The sequence below is a fragment of the Anarrhichthys ocellatus genome, unplaced genomic scaffold (assembly GCF_004355925.1).
Source record: "Anarrhichthys ocellatus isolate YVR2014 unplaced genomic scaffold, GSC_Weel_1.0 scaffold22, whole genome shotgun sequence".
Lineage (NCBI taxonomy): Eukaryota > Metazoa > Chordata > Actinopteri > Perciformes > Anarhichadidae > Anarrhichthys > Anarrhichthys ocellatus.
The window spans coordinates 6299748-6311995 of record NW_022280052.1 but is presented as its reverse complement, the minus strand read 5'-3'; the positions used below and the strand labels follow the sequence as shown (position 1 = coordinate 6311995).

Genomic DNA, 12248 nt, shown 5'->3' with positions numbered 1-12248 from the left:
CACACACACACACACACACACACACACACACACACGGTTAGATATGGACATTTCTCTAACACTACGATGAACCGTCCTCAGGCGGTTCGTCTATATTTGAGTAAAAACCCACTAACATTCAATACAATCAATGCAATGGCACTAAAAGGCCTTCGTCGGAAGTATACTTATCATATGGTTCCTCGAATAATGTTTATAAAAAGCAAACTGTTCTAAAATACTTTTTTTTGTCACATGTCACAACAGCAAGATGCATTTTGGACATCAAACAGTTCAAATAAAGTAAACAGGCCTCGAAAATGGTTAAGACTTAAAATGGGAACTGTACAATCGCAGGACAAGGTACAGTAGTAGTTGCATAACCATTAATTAGGAATGTGCGTAAATTACTTCTGACAGGTCATTTTAAAATGAAACTTAGTTGTTTATAGACACACACACGCTACGCCCCTCCAGACTGGTCAGATGATTCAAAACAATGTCATTCAAAAGTCATGATTATTGCCGAATGGTGAAAAGTGCCGTCACTTTGAGGTCACTGGATACTTCTGGCAGTTACCGGTTAGATTTCTCTTATTTGCAAAGAGACACAACACTAACTGAAAAATGGTCAAAAAATATATATATATCATTAGCTGCTATAAATCACTGAATACTTCTTAAATAGAGGGAAACAGCAAAGGCTATATCATTTAAACTTAAAGGGAGGAAGTACAGACGATCTAGGGAAAAGTGACACTGTTTCTTTTAGTTTTGAGCTATCAATAAGACAAGCCCAGAGTCGATGGCTTTAACCCTGTCACATGAATACAGCATCGCACCTGGCAGGAGCTGGGACGCTAACATGATGCACTCACAGTACAGCAGCGACACAGGAGCACCACGGACCGAGTTGGGCTGAGTTCTCTCGAATCAGTGGATCAAATTTCCTTTCACCCTGGGGTCTCGTAATAAAACAAAAGCTACCTCCAATTTGTAATCAGAAATTATTGACCGGGGTTTATCTGGGTTTTAATTTGCCGTTTTCAGACAACTGACCCCAACTGTGAAACCTGGGCTTTACATGTCCTCTGATGAGCCCGGGTTTCACAGCACGCTGCCCCTGTGTCTCAACGAGAGCGGACAGTTATTAAGTTTCATCCAGCTGCAGGCTAATAAACTCCTGCAAGCACTTCCTGTACTGCATGTCGGTGGGGCTGTTGGTGTTATATTGACCTGACTGGCTGTAGGGCCCCTCCGCCTCTCGCATCTCTTCGTTCATCTTGGCCAATCGCAGCCTGGGGTGCAGGTTAAGAAACAGGAAGTGACAGATTAGTCATCGGTACGAGATACAATCAGTATTTAGACTCTTAAAATGTCTCACTATTGTCGGGGCTCTTTTAGGAACCGAACTACAGGCCGCTGTGTTCCATCTAGAGGTGAGAGATCTGTAAACTGACTAAGTAGTGACACCTGGTGGAGGAAGTTGTTACTCCTCGATTAATGCAGACGGGTCAGCTGGGTTCGGTTCTGATAGACGCTTGTGTAATGGACGTGATAATGTACCGGTTGGTTTGTTTTAGAGAATAATTCTCTACCGGGTGATCTGTATCTGGTTCTTGTTTTACTCCATCAGGGTTTATATAGTGACAGCAAATGATCCCTTATCTAAAGGTTAGGAAAAAAACAAAAAGAATAAACACTCACAGTGTGACGATGTCTGCGTTGGCTGCATCCACTGCTATTATCAGGGGGGTCTTCTCATCGATGTCGGTGGCATTTTGATTGGCTCCTCTTTTTAAGAATAAACACACTTGCCTAAAACAGAGAGAGAAAAGTTTAGCATTGTTTTGAGTTCACACATAATCTGAGTTGTATCACACTCTTTAAAATGTAAGAGTAAAGGTTTGGTGACGTAATGAGATGTGTAAGACAAGCAAACCCCGTGTGTCCCAGCATGGTGGCGTGGTGGAGGGGTCCTCGGCCCTGAGCGTCCTGCTGGTTCACGTTCCCGGCGTTTTGGAGCAGAAACTCGCAGCAGACCAGCGAACCCTGAAAGGAATCATTTAACGATCATAAGTAAGCCCTGTTATTATCTAAAGATCAGCTGTTCTGTTCCACTGTGAGTTACTTGGCTGCTCACCCCCTGCACCGCCATGATCAGCGGCGTCCTCTTGTCGTCCTCCGTGTTGACCCAGTTGACCTCGGCTCCGTGGGCCAGTGCTTCCGCCATGTCCGGCAGGCTGCGGGCACATGCGGCCCAGTAGAGCTGCAGACCCGAGCTGTACTCCTTAGGCTCGTAGAAAACCACCTCCTTACACGGCGACGGAGGAGGCAGTGTGGCAGGCATCGGCATGGGGGGAGACTCGGCGGCGTCTGAAACGTGGGAAGAAAAAAGAGATGCGAGACATTTCTTCTCAACAAGAAATACACTTTTCAAGCTGTTGGGACAAACTCCAAACTTTTCCAGGCTGGGAAAATCATGATATTCCTTGATAAGGTTTTCCAAACCTGCTCTAAATTACTGGAGAAAACTTTCTTACTCTCCTATAACTCAAGAGGTTTTCCTTTTTGTCTTCCAACATAGTGAAACATTACAAAAAGACGAGGACATTCATTGTCTTTTTAACCATTTCTTCATTTTCTTGTAACATACTTATCCCCCTAAAGCTTGCTCAAGATATATCTATTATTTGACTTAATATGTCTCCTGCTTTATATTCAAACATGCAGGGATGTCTCTGTAATGACAGAGGTGTGTGAGTGAGTGTGTGTGTGTTTGTGTCTGACCTGCATCTGTCAGGCTGTTACTGGAGGCAGTGGTGGCCAGCATCTCCCTGCTCCCATCAGCGCTGTTCTGGATGCCGCTGTCTGCACTTTTTACTGTAAAACAAAGAGAATGAATCACGACTTGTAGAACAACACACAGGTGTCATTCACTGAGTGTATAAAATAAAAGGAACACCTTCCTGCTGATTGTTTTCAGATCATCACACAACCCCTTTAATGTAGCCCCTCAGAAACCTTATGATGAACGTTTTGTTTTGACGTTGAACATCTGCTGGCTTTTGACAGCTGATCATTTTCCTCCAGTATGATCACAACAAACAGCAGGTGGTCCTAATATTTTGTACATTTAGTGTACGCACACAAGACCCCGGCTGAAATCAACAGAAAGAGAACCGGAGGACAGATCCCCACCATCACCTTATGTTTCAGGTCCCTAAATAGCAAAAACATGATGAGACAGAGACAAATGCAAATACCAGGCACTGAACAAAACCACGTGAGAGAGAAACACTTCCCAGCCCCGGGAAAAACTAAACATCTGCAATGCTCTTAAAATGACGGGATGGTCCGTTAAGAAGGTCTGGATGAAGGAGTAACAGAGCAGTGGATGAAGGGTTGATAGTCCAAAGACCCAAAGCAGGGAACACAAATGGAGAGCGGAGGATGGAGAAGCAAGCCAAACACTGAGCATTTAGTACTTACTGCTCCTGAGCTTGGCAGAGTTGTCAAAGTAGGAGAAGAGTGAGTCAAGCTCGTCAGCACAGAAGAGAGAGTCGCGGCGGGCCTCCTTGCCGCTGGCAACAGCTACGTTAGGGATAATGGGAGTTGGGGAATTGAAAGGCGGAGGGTGTAAATTGAGTGGCAGGGTGAGGGGGAGTTAAAGGGTAGGCAGTGAGAGCAGGGGTTAGTCCAGAAGCACATAACATGAAAGGGGGGGGGGGGGGGAATATTGAGGAAGAGGAGAGAGAGAGGAAGGCAGGGTAAAAGCAGAGATAGTTAGACTACCAGCTTGGTGGACACTGGAGTCTGGAGACGGACTACGAGAAGCAATGGGAGGCAAGGAGGGCTGAGGCATGTGCTGTTCACAGAGAACATAAAGTATGCCGATGGGGAGACACTTCTCCATGGCGGTGCTTAAATCACATAGAGGATATAGTAAAAGAAAAAAAGGTGGCAATACAATCACAAATGACACGGACCTTGCCATCTTGATGCAATTTTGTTTCGGAAGAGAAACTAACAGTTCTGTATAACAGAAACATCCAATCTCTGAAATTTGTATTCATTTTTAAACGTTGCAGGTGAATACTGCATTTGCTCCCAGCAGCTTGTGGGACCTCGTGGTCTTACATCCATCCAGCTAAAATTCAGTACACGTTTTTGAGTGGTAATCATTTGTGTTATCGTCAGACAAGAATCAGGCAAAGATCAGTACATTTGAATGAGTTTTGTCGTCAGTTATTTCATTAAGTTCAGCGATGAGTGAAAGGTTGCGGTCGACAGACTCTGTATAAGAACTGTGTTACGTTATGTTAATGTTTCGACTGACCTGACTGGCCGGGTCGGAGTTTTGGGGTGGGCGGTGGCGGTCTCGGGGGCAGATGCTCAGAGCTGCTGCTCAGCCTCTTCTCCTGTTTGCTCAGAGAAACCACTTTGTTGCGAAGCTCCTCGTCTGTAGGCCGGCGTACAAACCGCCGGTCCACGTATTTGGCTTTGATGTAGGCCTCTACCTCGTGTCTGTTGAGAAGCATAGCACAAGTTCAATGTGATGCAAAAGCTGAACAACAGTTTGTAGATTGCAGATTTAATTCATCACAATGTCAAGTTTTGTCTATATAAAGATGATGCCTCTATTCTAATCAATTATCTCATCAAAAACTATTACGTTATGCTGTCTACAGCTTCTGTACCTTGGGTCTCCTGGGTGCGGTTTTCTGGATCCCAGCTCCTCTCGCCGAGCCTCGTAGATCTGATTGATCACTCCGTTTCCAAGTTCACACATCAACTGTGAAAGGTTCAATCAAAATAAATTAGAAGCATTTTGTTATCGGCGCTTTGTTGAAAGTAAGACTTTCAGTTTGAACTGGATGTTTGTGTATGATTGTTCATGTACATCACCTTCAGAAGTTCTGGCTCCCATGTATCCAGAGTCAAAGACCGAACCTTAGAGAAGTGCACACCCAGACTCCTGCAGGTCAAAGAAGCATTAGAAAAAAGCACAAAGGCATTGTTCATTCGTTTCAACACACTTGAGTGTAGATTTGTATTTTAGCCGTAAAGTGGAAATTGGGGTCTGCAGGTTTATGGGCAGCATTAACCACAAAGACCCAGTATGTTGAGAAGGTAGTTCTCAGATTATAAAATATTACATTTTTGTATAATTTATTTCCTTTAATTTCTGAACTGACTCTGGTTAGAAACTCACAATGAAGATCATTTTTTTTAGGATGTAGTGAGAAAGAAAAGCTGAATCCCTGGACAATTATATATGAATTAAAATCTGGCACGAATGATAGTTAAATATTTTTCTCTGGAAACTAAAGTAACAAAAGGTCGTCACAACATCCCAAGCAGGCTGCGTGAGTTTACATTTCATAAATCCCTAAACACATCAAACAGAAAAACATGCAATGAATGCTGATGATAATAATTTCCGGTTTTCATGGAACCAAAATTAACTCAAAATGAACTGTGATCCTGCAGAGTGGTAGATAAATAAATAAATACAATTAGTTTCTTCAGTTTATTAGTTTCCTATTAGTTCCTCCTCCCTGGAAGAAACCCCTTTACTTTTCATAGCACTTAAATGTGTAAGTTGTTTATTTGAGAATTTAAATTTTCCTTTTCTTTTATTGCCATTTTATTGCCATTTTTATGTATTATAAGGATTAATAAATGACCTTACCTGTGGATACCGGAGCACTGTATACAGAGGGTGATGCCCAGATTGATGCTGGCCCAGCGGGGGTCTGGCTGGCCGCAGTCGCAGCAGCAGGTGTTGCCTGGGATGGCCAGGACCTTCTGCAGGGCACTCTCTCCTTTGATTGGCCTCTCCTTCGGCTCCCCGCCGGAATCAAGGCTCCCCGTCGACGTGGACGACTTCCTATCAAGCTTCTGACATAAGAGAGACAGGGAGATACACAGGATGGATGGTAAATATCTACCAACATGGGATAGGATGAAATTAAGCTAAATCAAATGTTTATCCCTGTGGTGTAGTTGTGGTATTATAGCAGCAAACACTAACAGTCTAGACAAGGGGGAACTGAATGTATACTTAAGACTGGTTTTACATACGTGACCACAGGTTCATTAATGTTTCCATACCTGATCTATTTATCCATTTATTTAACTAAAGTATATGTGAATCCCTTCGACCATCCAGTCAGTATATGTCAGTGTGTTTGGTTCTTACCTCGCCGTCTTCTCCCTTGTCGCGGAAGGCGGTGGCGATGCTGTTCTGGACGGCTTTGATCCAGGCCTGTCGCAGCTTCTCCGAGTCTGCCTGCAACATACAGCTCCTGTTGGGACAGACAAGCATCACACAACTGCGGTCTGCTAAATGTATATATGTGCGCGTGCGTGCGTGCGTGTGCGTGTGTGTGTGTGCACGCGTACAATTGGGAGAAGGTGGGTACACTGCTATTCCACCTTCCCAACTTTAGTAACATATTCCACTGCTCATTAGACTAATAGGGACTTAAACTTACTTGGTGGGCGACACCACTTCGAAACAGAAACGACGCTCTACGTCCTCACAGTGTTTGACGGTACACAGCCTCAGGTCTTCCACCACCACTGTAGGGTTGTCCTGTGGGGACAGCACAGCAGCTTTGGTTACAACACAACACAACCACACACATGCGCACACACACACACACGCAAATAACAACTTTGCATAGATATGTTTCCATACAGTGCCTGATGTGTCAATCAAAGCTACAAGCTGTTTTTGTCCAACTGCTCTTAAAATGGAGCAAAAATATATAAAAATAATTCTTCAGTGTTACATAATACAAAACAATACATTTTGACATGGACTGCATCATATTAAACGATTACAGACACACATCTTCACATACAGCTGTGGTTTATTCTACAGTAAGCGTCTGTGTTGAAGTGGTTACTACAGCTCTTAAACGAAGCTACGTTAAAAATACATATGGGGGGGGGGGGGGGGCGAACACATGCATATTTGATTGTGGTCAGTGTGCAGGGAGTCACTCGACATACCTTAAATTTCTTCTGGTAAACTAGCTGATTGTTCTGGATGGAGAACCAACGCCTGAAAGACAAAACAGAGTCACATGCAGCTGCTGGTGATACTCCTGAAATCAGACGCTTTGACGTAGTTCTAGTGTGGATGAGAGCAATGGCAATGCTTAGAGAGAGAGCTGGTGAGTATCTCAATACAGTAAAACTACAATCTGCCGGATTCAGCCAGTGTTAACATTCACTTTGGAATAAAACGATGAGAGGAACAGCAATCCCAGCTGGAGCTTTGAATATTTGTTGGGTTAAACTATTATGCAACCTTAAGTGTCAACCTTAAAAGAAAGAGGTGACTGTGGTTTGATTGTCACGAATGGCGTGAAAAAAGTATCAAAACTGGTTTGAAAGTAATTGATGACGTATTCAAATTTAAAGCAATATCTCTATTCTAAGTTTTGATCCTTATCATATAATGGAATTGTAAATGTATTCATAAGGAGACTGAATGAATTGTGTCTTTTGTACCTATTCCACGTCTTAAAGGCATTGCTGGCCCTCTTAAACAGATAACCCTCCATTGCGATGCCGTTGTCTGCATCCACATTGTACTCCAGCTTGGTGTCGTCATTCGAGAAGTCCTGAACAAAAAGAAAGAGTGCAAAGACAGAAAAAGTAAGCAAACATTAAATACAAATTTCTCAAATTACCAACATTTAAAATGTGGATATTGTTGTTTGGTCCTAGTGATTACTGCTCGGCTGCTTCTCACACGGACCTGGATGTTTCACACCAAGAATAGGACAAGATAGAAACAACACGCCAGCACAGCTGACGGTTCCAGAGTTAAAATCTATATCAATCATTTGTATTGTTTAATCCACATCTCCCTCTGTCGCTGAAGTTGATTTGACAAGTGGTACTAATAAGAGTAATAATTACAGTATATTCATAACAGTTAAAACTGTCAGTTACAATAAGTTAAAGTCATATACTCTGTGGTTTGCCAACTAGACCCACCATGTCCAGTCTTCCAAATACTCTAAACACGCACATGACTTCTTAAATTAAGACTGAGGCTACATCAACAAACGCCACTGAACAAAGACATTATAAGAGTTTAATTAGTTAGGTATTCAGACACATAGTGAGTTAGTTATTGTTTTCCAAGTAAAGTAAAGTTTTCCTACATCCTCTCTCTCACTGAGTTGTCTTGTCATGTCTTGCCTTAACTACCTGAGCTGCTGCCACACTTTCCTAACACCCTCCAAGCTTTCTCAGCTTCAAGTGACATTGAACACCATGATGCATTCATGTGTGTGTGTGTGTGTCCTTGTGGAGTCAGGTTACACCGAGTGTCACCATCTCCACAACCAGTCACGACTCCAGGTCTGTCACTGTAGTGAGCTGTGGAATCACCTTCCCTGTTGTTCTTCTACAAACATTCAGAGTCGTTTCCTGACACAGACAGAGACTCACCTTATTTAACAGACTATGACGCGGCGCTCTGATAGAAAAACCCTGACCAATTGAAATGAGCTTCAACCTTGAGAGCAGAAAGTAAATTCTGTCAACATTCATAATTCTGTGTGCTGAGTGGAGATGACCTCAGTCATTTAGCAGGTGGTAACACGGACTATTATTTCCTCCTAACTTCCTGGAAAACAACCATGCTAAACATGTAACAAGTGGACAAATATGTATTAAGATTCTACACATTCCTATTCTCAGTGGAGGAAACTATAAAAGGTTGACTGCATTCGGTCTTTGTTCCTGATGTTTACAAAGTCATTTCTCAAAGTGCTTCATTTTAAATGCTTCTACAAATCAGATTTTTCTTTTAATACAAAGAGTACTTGATCGGAATCAAGGATGAAAGCATTGTCCGATAAAGTGTTCTCAAACATTTATACTAATCTATGTTTGCTTTAGAAACTTTCAATCAGGCAAGTGCTCTTGAGTATAGATCAGATCCAACAACAACAAACAACAAACTGTTTGTGTGTTTGATGTTGTGCATTACTTATAGTCCATGACTGCACATAGTCTCATTGCTTGGATCTGTAAACGTAACCTGAGCTTAAGTTAAACCCCTCTGCCCTATGATACCATGGTGTATCAGATGGATGCACACACACACGCACACACACACACACAATTTTCCAGCAGGACATACACTGGGACAACTGAGGTTATTTTGGGTGCACAAGGGGAACAAACTGTGTCTGTATTAAGCTTCTGCACAGAAAGATAATGGAAAATACCAATCCAGGCATTCAACAAATCACCTTGAATATGAACCTCGGGAGTAGGGCCACACAATTCATTTTCTTTTGTTTTACTTCAATTCACTCTTGCTGTCATGTGAAAACCTTTCTGGTTCTCTTGTTTCAACTACAGGTTGAGAAATGACTAACCGCGTGGGCCTGAGAAACCCTGAACATTTAGCTGTCACACTAGAAGTAAGGCCGTGGTTCTTAGTTCCTGAAACATTTTAGAGATGCAAGGTTTTCGCCTGTCAACAGAGATGTGTGACAATGGACTGACAAGCAACCAAACCACTCACTGACATCAAACCAGCAACCTGAGTTCACTGCAGCACACAACAGCACCGCCAACGAGGCATCAAAACAAACATGCTGCATAATCAAAGCACATCAACACCAATGCATGTGAGGCACTCTGAAATGAGGAGAAAGACGAAGGTGTAAACATGTACACAAACAATGCGATGTGGTCTCTTAGCGTGTGCAGGGGGGGAGGGGAAGGGGGGGGGGGGGGGGGGTGGTGACTCTACGTACAGAGGTCGACCTCCAAGCGCGAAAGTTGCGGCAGTCTGACTCGAGCTCAGTCACGTCCTAAAATGTCACACACAGCAAGAGAACGGCACACAGAAACAAATAAATCATGTATTTTTCACGCTACCACAGGAATATTAGAAATCATGGATTTGTCAAAAATAAAAATGGTGTAGACACAAGACAAACACATACAAACATTGACTATTACTATAAATAGCCATGAGCACAGAGACGCTGTCGCATGCATGGACACACACACACACACTCTAACTCAGCTTCCTTTCTTTAGGTGCACTCACCAGATACCAAACGTAGTGAAAACGGCTGAAAATCTTCATTTTCTGCCGGTTTTGTGTTTCCCCGTTACGCCGATGAATCTTCGCTATCTCAAAGTCTCTCTGTGTAGCATCTCAATGGCAGTGTGTCACTCTAAGCAGCGTGGCCCGTCTCTTCAACAAACCCTCACCACCTCCTCTCGTATGACAGTGCATGTCCATCAAAACTTTCGTCACTGACTCTGCTGCTGCTGCTCCTCTTCCTGAGGCCTAAGCGAAGGTCACCTGCGCCTATGTGTGTGAGTGTGTGTGTGTGTGATGCTAGTGTGGCTGTTAGAATAATTAAGTGGACCGTGCAGTGGAGCTTAGGCATCAAACATTTATACTGACTTCAATTTACCAGACGCGTGCTGAGCTTTTCTCCTCACTCTCTTATCTCCCTCGTGTGTGTGTGTGTGTGTGTGTGTGTGTTAATAAATTAGCTACTCCTGAAACAATGTTGAATGTCTGAGCTTTTGAAATGGCATTTAGTGTGTATGACAGTTAACAGACTCTGGCAGATTCTTGCAGAAAAATAAATGAGATTATTTTAATATCATAGTCGCTTCAAACCCAATCACACGTATTCTCTTTCTTTATGAGACAAGACCGAAACATCTCTCTCTCTCTTCATTAGCCCCAATGGGGCGCGGTAATGCCCTGTGGTGGTCATAGTGCTGCTGCTGCACAGAGGCAGATAGGAAGCATTCAAACACAACACCGGGTCGCCCTTCAGCTCTCGTGCGGATGAACGGTTTCATCAATACAGCGATAATGGGAAAGGTTTGTGTGCAAGCACAAATCAAGTGGACAGTGTGTAAATATTATTGTCGTAAAGTTGGCAATTAGTAAATGTTTTAGTGCCAAATGACACACAACACGTAATGACACGTAATAAAATAACAGGGGGCTTATATGGTCATTCATCAATACCAACAACCAATTACTTCAGAAGACTTCTGCCTTTCAAAACTCACTTTCTGGCTCATAATCAGGTATAAAAGAAGCATTCTCTGTCCAGTGGAGTTTCACAACACTGCCCAGTATGCCCAACCTTCACACATCATTCAACCAATAAGTGATGAGGACGAAACAGCGAGTCAACGGTCTGCATCACCAACGCAACTACAAAGACAAGTGGAGGAGTCAGAGACATCCATAGAAGTCAGTTTACTTTATGTGCAAATGACCCTGGTCACTAATACAGGCCATTAGATCAGTTCAAACTAACTATAATGTATTTAATCGGCATTGTACGTTCTATTGCAAGGTGGTGAAGTAGCTTGATGGGTTGGAGAACTATACAGTCCCTGTCACAGCAGGTACAAGTCCAAATGCAACATGCTGAAGTGCCTTTGAAAAAATGCTAAACCCCAACCTGGTCACTCACTTAAAGTCAGCCTGGGAACGCGTGTCAGTCTAGTATTATAATAAGTAACGTTATGGATATTTCATTAAGTAATGCAGCACTGTTGTGATATATATAATATACCAGAGTGAAGCCACTGTAAAGTGTTACCAAATCATCTTAGCACCAAATGTTGCTTTTGCTCATTTTCAAAGTAAATATGTGCAAGTTCAATGCATTTCTTTTCTAATTGTGAAATACCCATAACTGAGTACTATTAGCATGCTTCACTTCATTCAACTGGAAACCTTTGAGAGATAACTGAAAAGACATGTGACGAAGACAATAACAAATACATTTAGCTTAACATATGTACATAACTGAACCAAACTAAGCACAAAACAAGCAGCATGATGCACTGTGGCTAGTCTTGTGTGATAAAGCACAATTGAGGTCAGCTTATACACTAACTGCAAAAGGCACAGGGACACGCGTGATGACATAAATATATTAATTAGCATCATATCATGCATAATGCCAGTTGAACTCGTGATAAACCGGCTCCATGTACAGTGTCTATCCAACCATGCAGACATGACACAGTAATGACAGTGAAGTGGAAAAAAGGAAGAGTAACACAGCTTACCTGCAGAGCAGCCTGAAGTGAGTAGAAAAAGAAGAGATGGGGGGGAAAGGAGCAGAAGTAGAAGAGAAGAAGAGACAGTTGGTTAGGGCTGTCTGTGTATGAGCAGCCAGACACGAGAGAGAGAGAGAGAGAGAGAGAGAGAGAGAGAGAGAGAGAGAGAG

General features: G+C 42.8%; 1 protein-coding gene across 4 annotated transcripts in view; it reads right to left on the bottom strand.

Annotated features, from left to right (window-relative positions):
- Positions 1-12248, bottom strand: part of LOC116390211 (arf-GAP with coiled-coil, ANK repeat and PH domain-containing protein 2) — a 46346-nt gene that overhangs the window by 9562 nt on the left and 24536 nt on the right. The window contains exons 10-25 of one of the 4 annotated variants that reach the window (XM_031859627.1): positions 12088-12099; positions 9780-9836; positions 7507-7619; positions 7003-7054; positions 6480-6580; positions 6185-6290; positions 5675-5883; positions 4888-4957; positions 4680-4774; positions 4319-4506; positions 3472-3573; positions 2770-2862; positions 2123-2355; positions 1922-2031; positions 1687-1797; positions 1216-1277 (exon numbers count right to left, since the gene is read on the bottom strand). In XM_031859627.1, coding sequence (XP_031715487.1) covers positions 1216-1277; positions 1687-1797; positions 1922-2031; positions 2123-2355; positions 2770-2862; positions 3472-3573; positions 4319-4506; positions 4680-4774; positions 4888-4957; positions 5675-5883; positions 6185-6290; positions 6480-6580; positions 7003-7054; positions 7507-7619; positions 9780-9836; positions 12088-12099 — 1714 coding nt within the window. The remainder of the gene's footprint in view (positions 1-1215; positions 1278-1686; positions 1798-1921; positions 2032-2122; positions 2356-2769; positions 2863-3471; positions 3574-4318; positions 4507-4679; positions 4775-4887; positions 4958-5674; positions 5884-6184; positions 6291-6479; positions 6581-7002; positions 7055-7506; positions 7620-9779; positions 9837-12087; positions 12100-12248) is intronic. The other 3 variants (XM_031859631.1, XM_031859628.1, XM_031859630.1) reach the window with 3 other exon arrangements.